We start from the raw sequence: 23672 nt of genomic DNA, 5'->3' as shown, positions 1-23672 counted from the left end.
AAAGCCAACTCTTAAGTAGGACTCTTGCACCTCTTCCTGCTTCCGCTCCTACCTCTGCCGCTCCATTGGAATACTATCTCCGGTCATCAAAGCCATCTCTTCAGTAGAACTCTTGCACCTCTTTCTGCTTCCGCTCCTACCTGTGCCAGTCCATTGGAATACTCTCTCCACAGCAATCAAAGCCATCTCTTCAGTAGAACTATTGCATCTCTTCCTGCTTCGGCTCCTACCTGTGCCGCTCCATTGGAATACTCTCTCTCCGGCCATCAAAGCCATCTCTTCAGTAGAACTCTTGCACCTCTTCCTGCTTCCACTCCTACCTGTGCCGCTGCATTGGAATACTCTCTCTGGCCATCAAAGCCATCTCTTCAGTAAAACTCTTGCATCTCTTCCTGCTTCCGCTCCCACCTGAGCCGCTCCATTGGAATACTCTCCGGCCATCAAAGCCATCTCTTCAGTAGAACTCTTGAACCTTTTCCTGCTTCCACTCCTACCTGTATTGCTCCATTGGAATACTCTCTTGCGTCCATCAAAGCCATCTCTTGAGTAGAACTCTTGCACCTCTTCCTGCTTCAGCTCCTACCTGTGCCGCTCCACTGAAATCCTCTCTCTCCGGCCATCAAAGCCATATCTTCAGTAGGACTGTTACACCTCTTCCTGCTTCCGCTCCTACCTGTGCCACTCCATTGGAATCCTCTCTCTCCGGCCATCAAAGCCATCTCGTCAGTAGGACTCTTACACCTGTTCCTGCTTCCGCTCCTACCTGTGCCACTCCATTGGAATCCTCTCACTCCGGCCATCAAAGCCATCTCTTCAGTAGGACTCTTACACCTGTTCCTGCTTCCGCTCCTACCTGTGTCGCTCCATTGGAATCCTCTCTCTCCGGCCATTAAACCATCTCTTCAGTAGGACTCTTGCACCTCTTCCTGCTTCCGCTCCTACCTGTGCCGCTCCATTGGAATATCTCTCTCTCCGGCCATCAAAGCCATCTCTTCAGTAGGACTCTTGCACCTCTTCCTGCTTCCACTCCAACCTGTGCCGCTCCTTTGGAATCCTCTCTCTCTGGCCATAAAAGCCATCTCTTCAGTAGGACTATTGCACCTCTTCCTGCTTCCGCTCCTACCTGTTCCGCTCCATTGGAATACTCTCTCTCCGGCCATCAAAGCCATCTCTTCAGTAGGACTCTTGCACCTCTTCCTGCTTCCGCTCCTACCTGTGCCGCTCCATTGGAATACCCACTCTCCAGCCATCAAAGCCATCTTTTCAGTAGGACTCTTGCACCTCTTCCCGCTTCCGCTCCTACCCGTGCCGCTCCATTGGAACACTCTCTCTACGGCCATCAAAGCCATCTCTTCAGTAGGACTCTTGCACCTCTTCCTGCTTCTGCTCCTAACTGTGGCGCTCCATTGGAATACTCTCTCTCCGACCATCAAAGCCATCTCTTCAGTAGAAGTCTTGCACCTCTTCCTGCTTCCGCTCCTAGCTGTGCCACTCCATCGAAATACTCTCTCTCTGGACATCAAAGCCATCTCTTCAATAGAACTCTTGCTCCTATTCCTGCTTCCGCTCCTACCTGTGCCACTCCATTGGAATCCTCTCGCTCCAGCCATCAAAGCCATCTCTTCATTAGATCTCTTGCACCTTTTCCTGCTTCCGCTCCTACCTGTGCCGCTCCATTGGAATACTCTCTCTGTCTGGCCACCAAAGCCATCTCTTCAGTAGAACTCTTTCTTCTCTTCCTGCTTCCGTTTTTACCTGTGCCATTCCATTGGAATACTCTCTCTCCAGCCATCAAAGCCATCTCTTCAAGAGAACTATTGCACCTCTTCCTGCTTCGGATCCTACCTGTGCCGCTCCATTGGAATACTCTCTCTATGGCCATCAAAGCCATCTCTTCAGTAGAACTATTGCACCTCTTCAGCTTCGGCTCCTACCGGTGCCGCTCCATTGGAATACTCTCTCTCTGGCCATCAAAGCCATCTCTTCAGTAGAACTCTTGCACCTGTTCCTGCTTCCGCTCCTACCTGTGCCACTCCATTGGAATACTTTCTCTACGGCCATAAAAGCCATCTCTTCAGAAGAACTCTTGCACCTCTTCCTGCTTCCATTCCTACCTAGCCGCTGCATTGGAATACTCTCTCCGGCCATCAAAGCCATCTCTTCAGTAGAACCTTTGCACGTCTTACTGCTTCCACTCCTACCTGTATTGCTCCATTGGAATACCCTCTTGCCGTCCATCAAAGCCATCTCTTGAGTGGAACTCTTGCACCTCTTCCAGCTTCAGCTCCTACTTGTGCCGCTCCATTGGAATACTCTCTCTCCGACCATCAAAGCCATCTCATCAGTAGAAGTCTTGCACCTCTTCCTGCTTCCGCTCCTAGCTGTGCCACTCCATCGGAATACTCTCTCTCCGGCCATCAAAGCCATATCTTCAGTAGGACTGTTACACCTCTTCCTGCTTCCGCTCCTACCTGTGCCACTCCATTGGAATCCTCTCTCTCCGGCCATCAAAGCCATCTCTTCAGTAGGACTCTTACACCTGTTCCTGCTTCCGCTCCTACCTGTGCCGCTCCATTGGAATCCTCTCTCTCCGGCCATTAAAGCCATCTCTTCAGTAGGACTCTTGCACCTCTTCCTGCTTCCGCTCCTACCTGTGCCGCTCCATTGGAATCCTCTCTCTCCGGCCATCAAAGCCATCTCTTCAGTAGGACTCTTCCCCCTCTTCCTGCTTCCACTCCAACCTGTGCCGCTCCATTGGAATCCTCTCTCTCTGGCCATAAAAGCCATCTCTTCAGTAGGACTATTGCACCTCTTCCTGCTTCCGCTCCTACCTGTGCCGCTCCATTGGAATACTCTCTCTCCAGCCATCAAAGCCATCTCTTCAGTAGGACTCTTGCACCTCTTCCTGCTTCCGCTCCTACCTGTGCCGCTCCATTAGAATACCCGCACTCTCCAGCCATCAAAGCCATCTTTTCAGTAGAACTCTTGCACCTCTTCCTGCTTCCGCCCCTACCCGTGCCGCTCCAATGGAATACTCTCTCTCTGGCCATCAAAGCCATCTCATCAGTAGAAGTCTTGCACCTCTTCCTGCTTCGGCTCCTACCTGTGCCGCTCCATTGGAATACTCTCTCTACGGCCATCAAAGCCATCTCTTCAGTAGAACTATTGCACCTCTTCAGCTTCAGCTCCTACCTGTGCCGCTCCATTGGAATACTCTCTCTCTGGCCATCAAAGCCATCTCTTCAGTAGAACTCTTGCACCTCTTCCTGCTTCCGCTCCTACCTGTGCCACTCCATTGGAATACTTTCTCTACGGCCATAAAAGCCATCTCTTCAGAAGAACTCTTGCACCTCTTCCTGCTTCCACTCCTACCTAGCCGCTGCATTGGAATACTCTCTCCGGCCATCAAAGCCATCTCTTCAGTAGAACCTTTGCACGTCTTACTGCTTCCACTCCTACCTGTATTGCTCCATTGGAATACTCTCTTGCCGTCCATCAAAGCCATCTCTTGAGTGGAACTCTTGCACCTCTTCCAGCTTCAGCTCCTACTTGTGCCACTCCATTGGAATACTCTCTCTCCGGGCATCAAAGAGATCTCTTCAGTAGGACTCTTGCACCTCTTCCTGCTTCTGCTCCTACCTGTGCCGCTCCAATGGAATACTCTCTCTCTGGCCATCAAAGCCATCTCATCAGTAGAAGTCTTGCACCTCTTCCTGCTTCGGCTCCTACCTGTGCCGCTCCATTGGAATACTCTCTCTACGGCCATCAAAGCCATCTCTTCAGTAGAACTATTGCACCTCTTCAGCTTCAGCTCCTACCTGTGCCGCTCCATTGGAATACTCTCTCTCTGGCCATCAAAGCCATCTCTTCAGTAGAACTCTTGCACCTCTTCCTGCTTCCGCTCCTACCTGTGCCACTCCATTGGAATACTTTCTCTACGGCCATAAAAGCCATCTCTTCAGAAGAACTCTTGCACCTCTTCCTGCTTCCACTCCTACCTAGCCGCTGCATTGGAATACTCTCTCCGGCCATCAAAGCCATCTCTTCAGTAGAACCTTTGCACGTCTTACTGCTTCCACTCCTACCTGTATTGCTCCATTGGAATACTCTCTTGCCGTCCATCAAAGCCATCTCTTGAGTGGAACTCTTGCACCTCTTCCAGCTTCAGCTCCTACTTGTGCCGCACCATTGGAATACTCTCTCTCTGACCATCAAAGCCATCTCATCAGTAGAAGTCTTGCACCTCTTCCTGCTTCGGCTCCTACCTGTGCCGCTCCATTGGAATACTCTCTCTACGGCCATCAAAGCCATCTCTTCAATAGAACTATTGCACCTCTTCAGCTTCGGCTCCTACCTGTGCCGCTCCATTAGAATACACTCTCTGGCCATCAAAGCCATCTCTTCAGTAGAACTATTGCACCTCTTCAGCTTCGGCTCCTACCTGTGCCGCTCCATTAGAATACTCTCTCTGGCCATCAAAGCCATCTCTTCAGTAGAACTCTTGAACCTCTTCCTGCTTCCACTCCTACCTGTATTGCTCCATTGGAATACTCTCTTGCCGTCCATCAAAGCCATCTCTTGAGTGGAACTCTTGCACCTCTTCCAGCTTCAGCTCCTACTTGTGCCGCACCATTGGAATACTCTCTCTCTGCCAATCAAAGCCATCTCTTCAGTAGAACTCTTGCACTTCTTGCTGCTTCCGCTCCTATCTGTGCCGCTCCATTTGGAATACTCTCTCTCCATCCATCAAAGCCATCTCTTCAGTTCAACTCTTGCACCTTTTCCTGCTTCCGCTCCTACCTGTGCCGCTCCATTGGAATACTCTATCTCCGGCCATCAAATCCATCTCTTCAGTAGAACACTTGCACCTCTTCCTGCTTCCGCTCCTACCTGTGCCGCTCCATTGGAATACTCTCTCCACGGCCATCAAAGCCATCTCTTCAGTAGAACTATTGCATCTCTTCCTGCTTCGGCTCCCACCTGTGCCGGTCAATTGGAATCATCTCTCTCTGGCCATCAAAGCCAACTCTTAAGTAGGACTCTTGCACCTCTTCCTGCTTCCGCTCCTACCTCTGCCGCTCCATTGGAATACTATCTCCGGTCATCAAAGCCATCTCTTCAGTAGAACTCTTGCACCTCTTTCTGCTTCCGCTCCTACCTGTGCCAGTCCATTGGAATACTCTCTCCACAGCAATCAAAGCCATCTCTTCAGTAGAACTATTGCATCTCTTCCTGCTTCGGCTCCTACCTGTGCCGCTCCATTGGAATACTCTCTCTCCGGCCATCAAAGCCATCTCTTCAGCAGAACTCTTGCACCTCTTCCTGCTTCCACTCCTACCTGTGCCGCTGCATTGGAATACTCTCTCTGGCCATCAAAGCCATCTCTTCAGTAAAACTCTTGCATCTCTTCCTGCTTCCGCTCCCACCTGAGCCGCTCCATTGGAATACTCTCCGGCCATCAAAGCCATCTCTTCAGTAGAACTCTTGAACCTTTTCCTGCTTCCACTCCTACCTGTATTGCTCCATTGGAATACTCTCTTGCCGTCCATCAAAGCCATCTCTTGAGTGGAACTCTTGCACCTCTTCCAGCTTCAGCTCCTACTTGTGCCGCACCATTGGAATACTCTCTCTCTGCCAATCAAAGCCATCTCTTCAGTAGAACTCTTGCACTTCTTGCTGCTTCCGCTCCTATCTGTGCCGCTCCATTTGGAATACTCTCTCTCCATCCATCAAAGCCATCTCTTCAGTTCAACTCTTGCACCTTTTCCTGCTTCCGCTCCTACCTGTGCCGCTCCATTGGAATACTCTATCTCCGGCCATCAAATCCATCTCTTCAGTAGAACACTTGCACCTCTTCCTGCTTCCGCTCCTACCTGTGCCGCTCCATTGGAATACTCTCTCCACGGCCATCAAAGCCATCTCTTCAGTAGAACTATTGCATCTCTTCCTGCTTCGGCTCCCACCTGTGCCGGTCAATTGGAATCATCTCTCTCTGGCCATCAAAGCCAACTCTTAAGTAGGACTCTTGCACCTCTTCCTGCTTCCGCTCCTACCTCTGCCGCTCCATTGGAATACTATCTCCGGTCATCAAAGCCATCTCTTCAGTAGAACTCTTGCACCTCTTCCTGCTTCAGCTCCTACCTGTGCCGCTCCACTGAAATCCTCTCTCTCCGGCCATCAAAGCCATATCTTCAGTAGGACTGTTACACCTCTTCCTGCTTCCGCTCCTACCTGTGCCACTCCATTGGAATCCTCTCTCTCCGGCCATCAAAGCCATCTCTTCAGTAGGACTCTTACACCTGTTCCTGCTTCCGCTCCTACCTGTGCCACTCCATTGGAATCCTCTCACTCTGGCCATCAAAGCCATCTCTTCAGTAGGACTCTTACACCTGTTCCTGCTTCCGCTCCTACCTGTGTCGCTCCATTGGAATCCTCTCTATCCGGCCATTAAAGCCATCTCTTCAGTAGGACTCTTGCACCTCTTCCTGCTTCCGCTCCTACCTGTGCCGCTCCATTGGAATCCTCTCTCTCCGGCCATCAAAGCCATCTCTTCAGTAGGACTCTTGCACCTCTTCCTGCTTCCACTCCAACCTGTTCCGCTCCTTTGGAATCCTCTCTCTCTGGCCATAAAAGCCATCTCTTCAGTAGGACTATTGCACCTCTTCCTGCTTCCGCTCCTACCTGTGCCACTCCATTGGAATACACTCTCTCCGGCCATCAAAGAGATCTCTTCAGTAGGACTCTTGCACCTCTTCCTGCTTCTGCTCCTAACTCTGGCGCTCCATTGGAATACTCTCTCTCCGGCCATCAAAGCCATCTCTTCAGTAGAAGTCTTGCACCTCTTCCTGCTTCGGCTCCTACCTGTGCCGCTCCATTGGAATACTCTCTCTACGGCCATCAAAGCCATCTCTTCAGTAGAACTATTGCACCTCTTCAGCTTCAGCTCCTACCTGTGCCGCTCCATTGGAATACTCTCTCTCTGGCCATCAAAGCCATCTCTTCAGTAGAACCTTTGCACGTCTTACTGCTTCCACTCCTACCTGTATTGCTCCATTGGAATTCTCTCTTGCCGTCCATCAAAGCCATCTCTTGAGTGGAACTCTTGCACCTCTTCCAGCTTCAGCTCCTACTTGTGCCGCACCATTGGAATACTCTCTCTCTGCCAATCAAAGCCATCTCTTCAGTAGAACTCTTGCACTTCTTGCTGCTTCCGCTCCTATCTGTGCCGCTCCATTTGGAATACTCTCTCTCCATCCATCAAAGCCATCTCTTCAGTACAACTCTTGCACCTTTTCCTGCTTCCGCTCCTACCTGTGCCATTCCATTGGAATACTCTCTCTCCAGCCATCAAAGCCATCTCTTCAGTAGAACTCTTGCACCTCTTCCTGCATCCACTCCTACCTGTACCGGTCCATTGGAATCATCTCTCTCTGGCCATCAAAGCCAACTCTTAAGTAGGACTCTTGCACCTCTTCCTGCTTCCGCTCCTACCTCTGCCGCTCCATTGGAATACTCTCTCCGGTCATCAAAGCCATCTCTTCAGTAGAACTCTTGCACCTCTTCCTGCTTCCGCTCCTACCTGTGCCAGTCCATTGGAATACTCTCTCCACAGCAATCAAAGCCATCTCTTCAGTAGAACTATTGCATCTCTTCCTGCTTCGGCTCCTACCTGTGCCGCTCCATGGGAATACTCTCTCTCCGGCCATCAAAGCCATCTCTTCAGTAGAACTCTTGCACCTCTTCCTGCTTCCACTCCTACCTGTGCCGCTGCATTGGAATACTCTCTCTGGCCATCAAAGCCATCTCTTCAGTAAAACTCTTGCATCTCTTCCTGCTTCCGCTCCCACCTGAGCCGCTCCATTGGAATACTCTCTCCGGCCATCAAAGCCATCTCTTCAGTAGAACTCTTGAACCTCTTCCTGCTTCCATTCCTACCTGTATTGCTCCATTGGAATACTCTCTTGCGTCCATCAAAGCCATCTCTTGAGTAGAACTCTTGCACCTCTTCCTGCTTCAGCTCCTACCTGTGCCGCTCCATTGGAATACTCTCTCTCTGCCCATGAAAGCCACCTCTTCAGTCGAACTCTTGCACCTCTTGCTGCTTCCGCTCCTACCTGTGCCGCTCCATTGGAATACTTTCTCTCTGTCCATCAATGCCATCTCTTCAGTAGAACTCTTGTACCTCTTCCTGCTTTGGCCCCTACCTGTGCCGCTCCATTGGAATACTCTCTCTCCGGCCATCAAAGCCATCTCTTCAGTAGAACATTTGCTTCGCTTCCTGCTTACGCTCCTACCTGTGCCGCTCCATTGGAATGCTCTCTCTCCGACCAACAAAGCCATCTCTTCAGTAGAACTCTTAAACCTCTTCCTGCTTCTGCTCCTAGCTGTGCCGCTCCATTGGAATACTCTCCCTCTGCCCATCAAAGCCATCTCTTCAGTAGAACTCTTGCACCTCTTCCTGCTTCCACTCCTACCTGTACCGCTCCATTGGAATACTCTCTCAACGGCCATCAAAGCCATCTCTTCAGTAGAACTATTGCACCTCTTCCTGCTTCGGCTCCTACCTGTGCCGCTCCATTGTAATACTCTCTCTCCGGCCATTAAAAGCCATCTCTTCAGTAGAACTCTTGCACCTCTTCCTGCTTCCGCTCCTACCTGTGCTGCTCCATTGGAATACTCTCTCGCCGGCCATCAAAGCCATCTCTTCAGTAGAACTCTTGCATCTATTCCTGCTTCCACTCCTACCTGTGCCGCTGCATTGGAATACTCTCTCCGGCCATCAACGCCATCTCTTCAGTAGAACCTTTGCACGTCTTCCTGCTTCCGCTCCTACCTGTGCTGCTCCATTGGAATACTCTCTCTGGCCATCAAAGCCATCTCTTCAGTAAAACTCTTGCACCTCTTCCTGCTTCCGCTCCTACCTGAGCCGCTCCATTGGAATACTCTCTCTGGCCATCAAAGCCATCTTTCAGTAGAACTCTTGAATCTCTTCCTGCTTCCACTGCTACCTGTATCGCTCCATTGGAATACTCTCTTGCCGTCCATCAAAGCCATCTCTTGAGTAGAACTCTTGCACCTCTTCCTGCTTCAGCTCCTACCTGTGCCGCTCCATCGGAATACTCTCTCTCTGCCCATGAAAGCCATCTCTTCAGTAGAACTCTTGCACCTCTTGCTGCTTCCACTCCTATCTGTGCCGCTCCATTGGAATACTCTCTCTCCGTCCATCAAAGCCATCTCTTCAGAAGAACTCTTGTACCTCTTCCTGCTTTGGCTCATACCTGTGCTGCTCTATTGGAATACTCTCTCTCCGGCCATCAAAGCCATCTCTTCAGTAGAACCTTTGCTCCTCTTCCTGCTTACGCTCCTACCTGTGCCGCTCCATTGGAATACTCTCTCTCCGGCCAACAAAGCCATCTCTTCAGTAGAACTCTTAAACCTCTTCCTGCTTCCGCTCCTACCTGTGCCACTCCATTGGAATACTCTCTGTTTAGCCATAAAAGCCATCTCTTTAGTAGAACTCTTGCACCTCTTCCTGCTTCTGCTCCTAGCTGTGCCACTCTATTCGAATACTCTCCCTCTGCCCTTCAAAGCCAACTCTTCAGTAGAACTCTTGCACTACTTCCTGCTTCCGCTCCTACCTGTGCCACTCCATTGGACTACTCTCTCTCCGGCCAACAAAGCCATCTCTTCAGTAGAACTCTTGTACTACTTCCTGCTTCAGCTCCTACCTGTGCCGCTCCATTGGAATACTCTCCCTGTGCCCATCAAAGCCATCTCTTCAGCAGAACCTTTGCTCCTCTTCCTGCTTACACCAATGTCCAGTTTCTATATAATGGTGGCTCTGCCTGCACTCTATGATATGATATGATAGGATAGTTTGTTTATATTCACTACTATAGCCAGCTTCTAAGATTGCTTTATCTACTTGCGTTGCAGCATCTGTACATTTATTGAACGGTTTGCTTTTTTCTGCAGTGCTCTTCACACGTGAAATCTTCCTTTCTGCATATGAAAGTTACTTGATTCTTAACTTCGTCATCAGTTTCTATAACGTCCCTTCACTCTCTTCTTCACCCAATCTTCTCTGTGCGTCATGCTCGTCTTTCATGACGTCACCAGCTCCTCTTTCTCTCATTTTCATTTTCCTTCGCGGAGCTCCTCCACTAGATTATCATCTCTTCAGGGATACATTTGATAAGGTTTTCTCAATGGTTACCTTTTCTTGAATATTCGTTGTGGAGTAGTCGTAACTGCTGACGTTAAACATGGCACAATCTCAGGCTTCCAACATATGGCTGGACTGGGGGGTGGGACTTCCTGTAGAGGCAATTAGCTGCTCCTCTACAACATGCATGCCATAGTTTATGCCGCAGTGAAATGTAATTCTAGCCAGGGATGTTTCAGCTGACTCTTAGCACTTAAAGCTCATCATGCAGAACTTGGCCACCATAGTACATTTTGCTACCTTCGATATTTTCTTCTTGTACCAATTGTTCATAATCTCATTGGACAAGATTCATCTTTCTTTGCAAAATGGGTGAGAATGCAGTGGCGGCTGATATGTGCAACATGGGCATGTGCATGGCCCTCATTACGAGTTTGGCGGTAACCATGCTGCTATTGGCGGAATCGCGTCGGGGTCCGGGTCCTCGGAATGAGGATTTACCAGGCCATTCCGAGTTTGGAAGGCCCCGTAATTCCTCCCTCCAAGGACCCAGACACGGTCCTTCCCCATTCCCATTTCAGCCCCCATAGGGCTGAATGGGAATGGGAGAGGGAGCAAACAATGGGCCATTACGAGATGGTCCGTTGTTTGCTCTCTCTTCCCCTCACGGGACCCGGTAAGCACGGCTGGTTTTCCCAGGCGTGCTTACCGTGTCCCACGAGGGGAACTCGTAATGCGGCGGTACGGAGTGAACGGCACCGGCACCTTTTACGGCGCTGTTCACTCCGTACCGCCAGGGTCGTAATGAGGCCCCATGCTTTGCCCAATTTGTGTGTTTCCTGGTTCAGTGCATACTAAGATGCAAACCTTTGTCACACAGCATCCTTGAGTGGGATCCGCCCAGCAGTTCCTTACTGCAATAACAGTACTGGGTATTCCTTTCATTCCACACTCATCCTTTAACCTGAGGTGAGGCTCCTGTGCTGTGCTTGCCTCTGTGGGGATTCCTTATGGAAGGAGTGCTGGGGTCCTAGGTGTGTAGGTTGCTCCCCAGTGTGTTGCATCAGCTTTGTGGTCAACACGCCTATCCATATGTTGTGTTTTCAAGAACAAGGGACATCCCAATGGAGCATTCTCCCCCTGCTTGTTTCCCTTGTGTGAGTAAGTGTGAATCATAGTGCAAATATGTGTCCCTAAGTGGAGGTGTGGTGTCTTCCCTGTCCTGATGTTGCAGGGTGTGTGTGTGTGTTTATGTGGGAGGGGCGTGTTGTATCCTGCTTTGTCATGTTCTGTAGGTGGCGGTAAGTGTGCATGATGGCGCTGAGTGTCTTGCATCTTGTTACTGAGTGATGACAGTGAGCGACGTGGCTGCACGATTCTGAGGGGAATGTTGAGGGAGTGATGTGAATGAATGTTCTGTGAGGGTCAGTTGGTGTCTGGAAGTTTGATGTGATGGTGTGTCCTGTGGGAGTTCTCCTCTATGTTAGCTATACTGGCCATCCCACACCTGAGACTCCTGACTGATTCCTTACTCCCTGACTTCTATGCAAAACTATCCTTTTTGAATCCCTCCTCAAAGGTTTTCCTGATTGTTTTTTCCCCACTTGTGTAAAGTGTCTGTTTTATAAATAAACCCGTAGTTTCATCTGCAAGCCTTCTGTGCTTGCCCTATAGCTGCTTTTTTGAAGCCTGTGGAACTCAAGCTTTTAGTTTTCTCTTTCATTACTGGGGCCGGGGAGTCTTTTGTACACAGACAAGTTATGACCCTTTTCAACTAAAGCGAGTTGACTTGGAAGGGTCGGTCCTCTTACGTTTCCTGACAGTGAGGATGGAGGCATGGTTACTCTGCAACCTTCTCTGACTATTTTCAGATTTCCACATTAATCAGTCGGTTTCTCTGCCAGTGTTTTTCCATTCAATCCACTGACACTGATGGAACAAGATTGTGGTGTAATAGCTTCTGCTATGTTGTGTTAATGGCATAAAGCATGCGTCTGCTTCTGGCGGCTCCGCCGTAGCCCGACTGGGATGTGACGGCTGCTTCTGCAGAGCAGCCATTTTGGCGCTACTCTTATTTGGGTATGCTTGAAGGAATAGGTAAGTTTGAAGCGTCTTCTTAAACTCTACATGATTTCAACAGTGTGGAAATGAAGTGAAAAGTGCAGTATTGTAAGGAAGTGAATTGCTGTGAGTACTATGCTCCCAACCTTTGCTTTGACAGAGAGGTGGGTAAGGAGGTGGATTCATTTGAGATTCTCGCTGGATCTCAGGATGCGTGCCAGACAATGGATCATGATGAAGTCGGATCTACGTGAAATGACCGAATCCAACAGTCTGAGTTCCAAAATTCTATTTTTTATTTCCCATTTGTTTGCATATATATATGTGGGGGGATATCCCCCACAACCCCCCACCTTACCCCTATACATTTTTATTAACTTTACCCCCCCCCCCACATATATATAATCGAACAAATAGGGGTCGGATTTTTGGGCTTCAGACTTTTTGCCCTCTGTAATTTCATACAATACCGATGAAGTCTGTGGGTGTATTGGAGAATTGTAAAGTCAATCTGCCGTTCATAGAAAGTTAATGACGTCCCCGGAGCCCTCGTCTGATGTGAACAGCAGGCTTGAAATGTAGGAATGCGGAGGCTGCTTAATAGGGAAATCGTTAAAGTCAACCATGGGCTGAAGAAGTTACAATAATTCCAAAACGTATTCTTCTGCCTTCCGCTTAATGTCATTGTTGTGAGGTATGCTGACAACCTGTGGTGGCAGGGAAGGGTTGGTATAGCTGTGCAACGTATTCTAATTGTGCAAGTGCTTAATCAATTGACTCCATTCAGGCAAGTTAATGGGCCTCATTACACGGACGGCGGTAAGGGTTAACGGTCACCGTTAATGGCAACGGTGACCGTTAACCCTTACCGCCGTACTACGAGGTCCCTTTGCGGGTTGGAGGAATTAACGCCTGCTTCTTGCAGGCGTTAAGTACCAACCCGCTAAGGGACCTCGGAGCTAATTACGGCACCGCAGAATTGCGGTGCCGTAATTAGCGCCTTCCCCATTCCCATAGAGCCCTATGGGGCAGAAATGGGAATGGGGAAGGGCAATGGCGGAAGGGGGATTTACCGCCCCTCCAACCTTGGAATGGGGCGGTAAATCCCCTTTCCGCCAAGGCGGTGCCGGTAATTTACTGGCATGGTCCAGGGTGCTAATAGCACCCTGGATTACCGCCTTCCGTGTAATGAGGCCCAATGTGTCATCCAGAATCAGTCTGCTACTTTTAGGAGACTGGGTACCAACTAATCCACAAGGTGCCATAGCGAGATAATTTAGGTTTTCAGGGGGGAGGGAGGTAAATCAAAAGTCAAAGGGCTTCATTACAAGCTTGTCGGCAACTGAAAAAACAGGCAGAATTGGCATTAGTGCCTGTTTTATTTTCCTCCACCTGATCTTGGGAACTCATAATTTGGAAAACTGCCTAAATAGGGATAGTGAAATCGCCTAAAAGATAAAGCAGGAATGTCCTTAGCTGTATTCAGAGGTAATCCTCCATTACCCAATGAAGTCCGATGGGACATCGGAATGGGGAATAACAGCAATCTCATAACTAGACGGAGATGCCACAGTTACCAATGTCCTTAGCTGTATTCAGAGGTAATCCTCCATTACCCAATGAAGTCCGATGGGACATCGGAATGGGGAATAGCAGTGATCTCATAACTAGACGGAGATGCCACTGTTACCAATGGCCTTAGCTGTATTCAGAGGTAATCCTCCATTACCCAATGAAGTCCGATGGGACATCGGAATGGGGAATAGCAGTCAACTCATAACTAGATGGAGATGCCACAGTTAACAATGGCCTTAGCTGTATTCAGAGGTAATCCTCCATTACCCAATGAAGTCCGATGGGACATCGGAATGGGGAATAGCTGTGATCTCATAACTAGACGGATATGCCACAGTTACCAATGGCCTTAGCTGTATTCAGAGGTAATCCTCCATTACCCAATGAAGTCCGATGGGACATCGGAATGGGGAATAGCTGTGATCTCATAACTAGACGGATATGCCACAGTTACCAATGGCCTTAGCTGTATTCAGAGGTAATCCTCCATTGCCCAATGAAGTCCGATGGGACATCGGAATGGGGAATAGCAGTGATCTCATAACTAGACGGAGATGCCACAGTTACCAATGGCCTTAGCTGTATTCAGAGGTAATCCTCCATTACCCAATGAAGTCCGATGGGACATCGGAATGGGGAATAACAGTGATCTCATAACTAGACGGAGATTCCAGTTACCAATGTCCTTAGCTGTATTCAGAGGTAATCCTCCATTACCCAATGAAGTCCGATGGGACATCGGAATGGGTAAAAACAGTGATCTCAAAACTAGACGGAGATGCCACTGTTACCAATGGCCTTAGCTGTATTCATAGGTAATCCTCCAATGGGACATCGTAATAGGGAATAACAGTGATCTCATAACTAGACGGAGATGCCACTGTTGCCATGGTAGTGATGGTAATTCAGTTTGGCGGTGATAGAGCTACTTATACCAGGAAACAGGTACTGAGACCCAGTCAGTGTCTCAGTGTGCAATGGGCAACTTCTCTATGCATCAAGGTTGTAACGTTTTTGGGCCCATTCTAATCTATTGTTAGTACTTGTATGTCTGGCTGTCGAGTATGCTAGCTGACCGTTCTAGTTTAGGGGACTGGTCTTTCGTGCAGATCCCTTCCCCGGCTGACCTTTCTAGTTTAGGGGACTGGTAAAGATAGGCCTGTTCAAACTAGCGTTTCTGCATGAGTTCATCTTCTACCCGATTGCTTCTCCTTGTACTGTTGTTTGAATTATTTGAATGATTCGTTTTCTGCACGTATAACATTGTGTATTTTTTGTTTCCAAAATCCGTTTATGTTTGTTTATTTTATTGATACATATTTTATTTGTATTTTATTAGCTAGCTCTAAGGCAGCGGAGCACTGTACAGGGCATGGGTAGCCATTTTTTGGGCTAGCATCTTTTGACAGTAGCGCAGTACTGTGAGTTGCAATCTATGCATCCATTGAGATTAGTTCTTGGTCAAGTGTTGTTGAAAAAGGCATGTTTACTTGTTCTTAAAGTCTAAGGGCCTCATTACAAGTTTGGTTGTTTGTCGGCAGGCAAACTGCCATGATACCGCCAAATGGATTTACTGTTACTGCCACCTGGTCCGACAGAGTTACTGCCAGATTACAAGTTGTGGTATGGCAGTGTTAGTGTTAGTCCCCATTTATGGAGTCCATAGGACTCCCTAGGGATTTTGGTGGAATTACCACTGGCGGTAATTCCTCCGGCGGTAATTCTGCAGAAATTACTACTTTGGCAGTATGGTGGCTGGATTATCTCCAGCATTTTGCTAGAGGTTTTTCCTCCCCCTCACAACCAATCCCGTAGTTTGGCGATGCAGTAATGCAGCGTTAATGTAATGGTAACTCGTTCACCACTGCATTGCCACCCTTTTTGGCCACACTGCCAAAATCATAATGAGGCCCTAAATATGGTGTCAAGCAATTCTAATAAATAGGAAAAAATGCAAATAACTATTCCCTCTCCACCACCCCTCCCCCTCACAATGTGCAAGCCCAATGCAAGTATACGCAAGCCACAAACTCAGGGTTCACTTCTCTTTATTCTTTTCAAAGGTTTTAAAAGCACCAGTTGGCCTCGCAGAGGCCCAGCAAAAAGACTGTCAACGCCGTGAAAAATAAACAACAGACAGCAATGTGCAGAACCAAAGAACACAGCGCAATGTGCGCAACATGAGACCACAGCACGCTTAGAGAAAGCAGGGGCACAAGGTAAGAAAGACGTACAAATATTCCAGCATCAAGCATTGGCGGGGCACCATGGCCGAAACCACCGTGAACTGGTGTAGAAAATGCAATTAACATTTATGTTCATATACATTGATCATAAGAGCCACGCTGGCAACCGGTGGCGCCCTCCCATAAGTGCGGCTGCAACACCTAGCGTTGGGTTAAAAAGCCCTCCCCCTTCTCTGAGAAACCCAGCGGGGGCAGTGGGGTAACCCTTATCTAAGATATCAACTTAAAATTATAAAAAATACAAAATACTAGATAACTTAACCGGCAGCCCTAACTCTCCACCAAGCCCAGCTCCAGACAAGCAGTGTACCTGGAAATAGTGACCCTGTATCGCTAGCTTCCTCCTGGAGTCCACGATTAGCATGCACTTTCAGCACATTCCATGAGGCTCTCCTCCGCTGATCTGAGAAGCCGAGAGTAAGAGTGTTTCGGCACACCCAGCCTTCTCCAAGGCAGCGAAACACTGAATGTTTCTACAGATAAAGTGAACCAAGAGTATACAGTCTGAGCAATTGCTGATACATTAATTGGGCTCAGATAAAGAATGGTCACATACTTACTGTGGGTACATTTCCAATTTAGTCAAAGATATAATGATTACCAAATAGATAAAAAGTAGAATCAACATATATGTTTCGTGCTGGACGTAGCACTTCTTCAGGTTCTTCAGGACTGTTCACATGAATTGAGCAATTAGCTTGTTAAGAGCCATTGCATTCTGAAGCACCAGCTTTTTAGACAATTTTAAAAATCCCTGAAGAAGTCATCAATAATTGAACTGATTGTACACTCATTGTCCGTTTGTTAATGTACTCCTCCCACTGCTAACCTCATAATGACCAAGTCTTGTACAGCAAATGGATATGTAGACAATGTGGTTTGAAGGCCTGGGCTTTTAAATCCCCCAAAATAGTTCAATCCAGTTGGTGTTTTAGGAAGGCCTGGAAAATATACAAACAACCTCAGTTGTACTTCTTTGCATTCAATTGTACCTCATACACGTTCACTGTGGTTCTCATGAAAACCCGACTTGGTTTAACCATTATGGGGGGCAATGAGCCCAATCTTAGAAGGCTATCTAGCTGAGTCCGCCTAAAGGTTGATTCTAAGAACCTTGCTTTTCTGTTCTTCATTTATATATTTTTAAAGTAGCATTCGATACACAGGAGGGCAAGAACCGTCTGGAACAGGTTAGAGGAGAGTTTAGGAAGGAGGGGTCCAATCCTAAGAAGGGGAGAATATTAACAGGAAGGGGAGGGCTGATGGACGCAGGCTCTCACCAATAGTAATGCTGCAGGGCAGTCCTGAGAGAGATGGGGCTCTGTCCAATAGCAATGTTGCAGCGTAAAACTGAGGGAGTTGGGCTCCACCTAATGGTTCGGATGCAAGGCAGGTCTAAGAGAAATGGACACTACCCCATCGTAAGCTGCGGAGCGGTGGGAGGTGGGTTCTATCCAATGGAAAGGATCCAGTTCAGAGATGTGGGAGGTGGGGACCCCCACCGAAACATCAGGGAAGAGCTCTGAGGTTATGATTATGGAAGGCTGGCCTGAGAGAAAGAAGTTCTCTCCGGTGGTAACACTCTAGGGCATTCCTGAGGAAGGCGGGGAGGGGGGCTTCTCCAATACTCACAGAGATCATAAAGACCCTCCTATTGTGTTGTCTACATCCTCCGTAAAATTAAAAGCCGCAAGTGTGTTCTTAGCTATCCAGGAAAGCCCTCACATGTATCTTCTGCAGTAGTCCAGCCTACTCATCTACCCTAAAGTGCTCTCTGGTGAGTGCCTTGATATATAGAAAGCCAAACTACAGTTCCCAGCATTCTTAGTGGTGGAGTGTGTCTATAAAGGCGAACCTTCAACCCAATAGTGCCTGGAATCCCCAAGCTCCAGAATAGCTACAAGATGGCCAACGCAGATCTGCATTGGCAGGTAGGGCAGCAGCGGGCGAACTCTGATCACCATCTTCTGATCCATTCATAAATTGAAAACATTCATCCATAAAACGCAATGAGCCGCCCCAAAATGAGAACAGCCCCGAGATACAAAATGGCAGTGATAGACCCACAGCACTGTCGCCCCCTGCTGCCCAGTGCTATGTCAAAGGCATTACTCGTTGGCACATGGCGGGACACGGTGGGGTGGGCGGTCTCTATCCAACCCTCCACGCCCCTCTTACCCCGCTCTCCAGCACATGCAGCCTCTGGATTGGTACAATGAGCCGTTTCATTAAAAGTCATTTTAACCTTTCATTGCCCATAACCTTTTGACAGAATTAGGCCACCTGTTTTTAAAAACAAATCCATCAGAAAGAATTTCACTACAAGTCTTTCAAACTCAAAGGAGTTGAAGGGGGTTGATATGCCCCACTGTTCCATGTGATAATACATTCTTAAATAGAAATAAATTTATCAATTATTACTTAATCATTTCTTCATCCTGAAAAAAGTTGCCTTTGCATTTTATGCATTACTCCTGCAATCATTTGTTTTTGAATAATTATTTTTGGATTTAATGTTGTTTTTCGCTCCTTTTTTCATTTCTATCCACTTTCATAATTGCTATTATGTTAGTTGCTAAGTATTATTTTGCTCCTTTTTTTATTTTGATATTATTTCCTCTCGGGGGGTGATCCCCCTAATGGCGGCAGTTATGAAATGTACTCATGGTTCATTAAATTGAGATGTTTTATCGGGAAGATAAAACAAACTTTTTTCAAGTGTGATTTTGGCTGAGATGCTCTATTGGGAAAGTAATGTTCACATGTTGCACAGCTCCAGTCCCTTCCTCCTGAGCCTGAGACCCATAATGCATTGCTTCTGATGACACTGGAGAGTGTGAAGTGGAAAGAAGAGGCGTGTCTGCCTCCATCATGCTCCTCCTTCCTGGGGCTGTAGGACACGCCCTTTAAGATTCCTACTGGCTACCCCAAATTAGAATAATCAACCGTAGAAAATCATTTACCACTATTTTTTCGAAGTACAAAAGTTGTTTTGTTTCCCATTATGCATTTTCTCAAATATTCTAGGACTGGAGCTTGGCTCAAGAAATGAACCCACTCCTGGATAATCGGGGGAAAATGTTCACTCCAAGTAGAAAAACAGTTTGGGGGAGTAGTCAAGGGGAAGATTCGGATGTGCACCTGACATAGAAAGAGGATCGTTAGAACAAAAAACTAAATTGAAAGAGATCCAAGCTTTTCCCAAATATTTGGGTATTCTTTCTTGTGTGTGTGAGGATAACCTAACGCCCTTTGAAGCTGAAGCTATCATAAAAGGCAGGCGAACTGTGCAAAGTCGCCCAAACCCAGTCGGACAATCCTGGACTAGCATGCTTGAAGTAAAACATTCCTCAAGGGATCCCTAGAAGACATTCCAAGACTGCTTCGTTAGTACACCTTGCAGGAGGGTCCCCCAACAGTGAGACATTCCATGACTGCTCACAAGAAGTAAGGCAATCCAGGGTAGCTCACAAGAAGTAAGGCAATCCAGGGTTAGCTCACCAGAAGAGAGGCCTTCGTGTGCTGGCTCACTAGAAGACAACCCTGGACTGGCTGACTAGAAGTAAGACATTCTGTGACAGCTTACTAGAAGTAAGGCAATCCAGGTGTGTGCCACTAGAAGTAAGTTATCCTTTGGCTGCTCACTGCAAGTAAGACATGGCTCACTACAAGTAAAACAATCCAGGACTGGCTCACTAGAAGTAAGACAATCCAGGACTGGCTCACTAGAAGTAAGACAATCTAGGACTGCCTCACTAGAAGTAAGACAATCCAGGACTGCCTCACTATAAGACAATCCAGGACTGACTCACTAGAAGTAAGACAATCCAGGACTGGCTCACTAGAAGTAAGACAATCCAGGACTGGCTCACAAGAAGTAAGACAATCCAGGACTGCCTCACTAGAAGACAATCCAGGACTGACTCACTACAAGTAAAACAATCCAGGACTGGCTCACTAGAAGTAAGACAATCCAGGACTGCCTCACTAGAAGTAAGACAATCCAGGGCTGCCTCACTAGATGTAAGACAATCCAGGACTGACTCACTAGAAGACAATCCAGGACTGACTCACTAGAAGTAAGACAATCCAGGACTGGCTCACTAGAAGTAAGGCAATCCAGGACTGCCTCACTAGAAGTAAGGCAATCCAGGACTGGCTCACTAGAAGTAAGTCATTCCAGGACTGGCACACTAGAAGTAAGACAATCCAGGACTGACTCACCAGAAGACAATCCAGGACTGCCTCACTAGAGGTAAGACAATCCAAGACTGGCTCACTAGAAGTAAGACAAGCCAGAACTGGCTCACTAGAACTAAGACAATCCAGGACTGACTCACTAGAAGACAATCCAGGACTGCCTCACTAGAGGTAAGACAATCCAGGACTGCCTCACTAGAAGACAATCCAGGACTGACTCACTAGAAGTAAGGCAATCCAGGATTGCCTCACTAGAAGACAATCCAGGACTGCCTCACTAGAAATAAGACAATCCAGGACTGCCTCACTAGAAGACAATCCAGGACTAACTCACTAGAAGTAAGGCAATCCAGGGTTAGCTCACCGGAAGTGAGGCATTCGTGTACTGGCTCACTAGAAGACAACCCTGAACTTCTGGACTGGCTGACTAGAAGTAAGACATTCTGTGACCGCTTACTAGAAGTAAGGCACTCCAGGTGTGTGTCACTAGAAGCAAGTTATCCTTTGGCTGCTCATGCAAGTAAAACAATCCAGGACTGACTCACTAGAAGTAAGACAATCCAGGACTGGCTCACTAGAAGTAAGACAATCCAGGACTGGCAATCCAGGACTGGCTCACTAGAAGTAAGACAATCCAGGACTGGCTCACTAGAAGTAAGACAATCCAGAACTGGCTCACTAGAAGTAAGGCAATCCAGGACTGGCTCACTAGAAGTAAGACAATCCAGGACTGCCTCACTAGAAGACAAACCAGGACTGACTCAATAGAAGTAAGGCAATCCAAGGTTAGCTCACCAGAAGTGAGGCATTCGTGTACTGGCTCACTAGAAGACAACCGTGAACTTCTGGACTGGCTGACTAGAAGTAAGACATTCTGTGACCGCTTACTAGAAGTAAGGCACTCCAGGTGTGTGTCACTAGAAGCAAGTTATCCTTTGGCTGCTCACTGCAAGTAAGACAATCCAGGAGTAGCTGACTAGAAGTAAGACATTCTGTGACTGCTCAGTAGGAGGCAACCCTGGACTTCTGGACTGGCTCACTAGAAGTAAGACATTCTGTGACAGTTTACTAGAAGTAAGGCACTCCAGGACTGGATCACTAGAAGTAAGACAATCCAGGACTGCCTCACTAGACGTAAAACGATCCAGGACTGGCTCACTAGAAGTAGGGCAATCCAGGGTTAGCTCACCAGAAGTAAGACAATCCTGGACGGGCTCACTAGATGTGACACTTTCATTGACTGCTCACTAAAAGCAAAAACCATCACTTGTAGTTAGCAGGCGCTAGGAAAATCCAGGTCTGAGCCGGTACACATTTTACAATCCTGGACTAGATCCATCGAGTTAGGACAGTGCTGCACCAGGACACTAGGGCCCGGGCTCTTGTATACTCAATCTGCCAGGTTGCAGAATCAGCCCTTTTCTTCCAGCCCATTGTATGAAGGAAGGCCTGAGGGTTGGGGGGGGCAGTACTAATGGTGCAGGCCTTTCACCTGTCGATTCTCCCAGCTAGTAACCAGCCAGGATCTTTGCCTGAAGGGGACAAGCTGAGTTAATGTGGAAACCTCTCACTTCTCTGCAGAGGACTTTGAAGCACCCTTTCACTTATTTACGCATAATGTCCAATGGAAGTCCATCGAGGCTGTCGTGCCGACGATGGTGAATGATCCACCAGCACCTTCATTTCTAGCCGCCAGCCTCTTCCCACCACATGCAGCACCTGGGAGACTCCAGGAGATGAAGAACACGCTGAGTTGTCCAAAGGAAATGAAAGTTTCAACTAAATGAGATCTTGTAGTAGAAGACACATCGACGGCGTGATGGCAGTTCCAGCTAGGAAGTGAACAGACCGTCTTCGGCAGTGGTGGTGGAATTTCCCCGCTTCTCACAGACGTGCAGGTGGGGGATCTCCACGGACAACATCTGCTCACCACTTGCACTCCTCCTGCCAGCATTAGTGCCTGAAGAAGAGGGAGGAAGATCAGAGGACAGACAGATCAGAAAGCAGAAGTATCCAACAAGAGGGACGAGGAGGAGAGGAAGATGTGTAGGGAGTTACCCGGGAAGAGCCATGGGCTGGTGCAAGACAGGGAAGAGATCGGGAAAAGGTCAGGAGACAGCGTGAGAGATAAGATACATTACAGAGAAGATCAGGGTACAGGGAGGAGGGTAGACTTGCAGGGTTGTCCAAATCTGGGACTCAAGGGCTGGAATCCTGATGGGGTTTCAGGATATCTCTAAATAATATTCATGAGGACACATTTGCATACATTTAGCATCATTGTATGCAAATTTAGCTCATGAATATTAATGAGGGTATCCTGAAAACCCAGCCTGGGCCCGGCCTTCTAGGCCTGGAGTTGGACAACCCTGCAGGGTATCAGGAAACAGAGCAAGGAGATATGGCGAGAGAGAGAACAGATCTGAGGGTTACCACTCTGCCCTCTTTCTCATTCATGTTGGGAGATTATAAAGTATTTGGGATTTGTTCATGGGCTTTACACCTCAAAGTAACCATGGGCCTCATTATGACCCATGCGCTAAGTGTTTAACGGCGCCGTAAAATGCTGCGGCGTCGTTAAACACCTAGCGCCTAATTACGAGGTCCCTTTGCGGCACCCGACCTTAACGGCTGGTTTTACCAGCCGTTAAAGTAGGGATCCGCAAAGGGACCTTGGTGCTAATTACGGTACCACAATTTGCGGTACCGTAATTAGCGCCTTCCCTATTCCCATTGAGCCCTATGGGGCAAAAATGGGAATGGGAAAGGGCCATGGCGGCATGGGGCATTACCGCCCCACCAACCTCGGAATGGGGTGATAATTCCCCATTCCACCATGGCGGACTCCGGCATGGACCATGGTGCTAATAGCACCATGGTTTAGCGCCGGAGTCCTAATGAGGCCCCATGAGTCATTAAATATCTACTAACGCCTCCAAGCACATCTTCCTATTGGTTTACGGTGACCCAGGGGATGGCCTACACATTGCTATTACGCAAAGCTATTGGTGGCGTGGTGTTTAGTAACCAGGCAGAAGAGCATCACGTCCTCCCAGCCTGTGACACTCCCAGAGTCCATGAACAGGCCGCACCAAACTAGGAGACATTCTCAAGTCATAATGCGGAAACTATGGCACCCCCACCGCTCGTGGGTGAAAATCATCATGGGGTCCTTTTCCCCAAACTGTAAATTGCACCGAGGGGGGTCACCAACTTGTGCACCTTTGCACACCGTCGTCCCCTCTGTGCAATTGTTTTGAACCTTGTGGTGCAAATGATGATTATAACAGATCCCCATGGACTACTCGCACTGGGCGCAGGTGGAACAGCGTTCGTGTTTTATTTGGCTAAGTGGGCAGAGAGGTAGAAACAGTAGTCCCATCCCGTGGCCCCCATCCTGCCTGCAAGATTCCCCAGAGTGCAAA

General features: G+C 48.2%; 1 protein-coding gene and 1 long non-coding RNA gene across 3 annotated transcripts in view; one reads left to right on the top strand and one right to left on the bottom strand.

Moving 5' to 3' along the window:
* The window catches only part of LOC138487849 (uncharacterized), a 291561-nt gene that overhangs the window by 76869 nt on the left and 191020 nt on the right, over positions 1 to 23672 (top strand). Inside the window, exon 2 of the long non-coding RNA XR_011274550.1 lies at positions 15865 to 16020. This is a non-coding gene — a long non-coding RNA (uncharacterized lncRNA). The remainder of the gene's footprint in view (positions 1 to 15864; positions 16021 to 23672) is intronic.
* SCN2B (sodium voltage-gated channel beta subunit 2) overlaps positions 15833 to 23672 on the bottom strand; it is a 132345-nt gene continuing 124505 nt past the window's right edge. For both annotated transcript variants that reach the window (XM_069614449.1, XM_069614450.1), the window contains exon 5: positions 15833 to 22207. In XM_069614449.1, the coding sequence (XP_069470550.1) occupies positions 22201 to 22207 (7 nt within the window). In that variant the 3' untranslated portion in view covers positions 15833 to 22200. The remainder of the gene's footprint in view (positions 22208 to 23672) is intronic.

This window comes from Ambystoma mexicanum, chromosome 9 (genome assembly GCF_040938575.1).
Source record: "Ambystoma mexicanum isolate Mex_15411 chromosome 9, UKY_AmexF1_1, whole genome shotgun sequence".
NCBI lineage: Eukaryota > Metazoa > Chordata > Amphibia > Caudata > Ambystomatidae > Ambystoma > Ambystoma mexicanum.
This window is presented reverse-complemented; position numbering and strand designations above follow the sequence as displayed.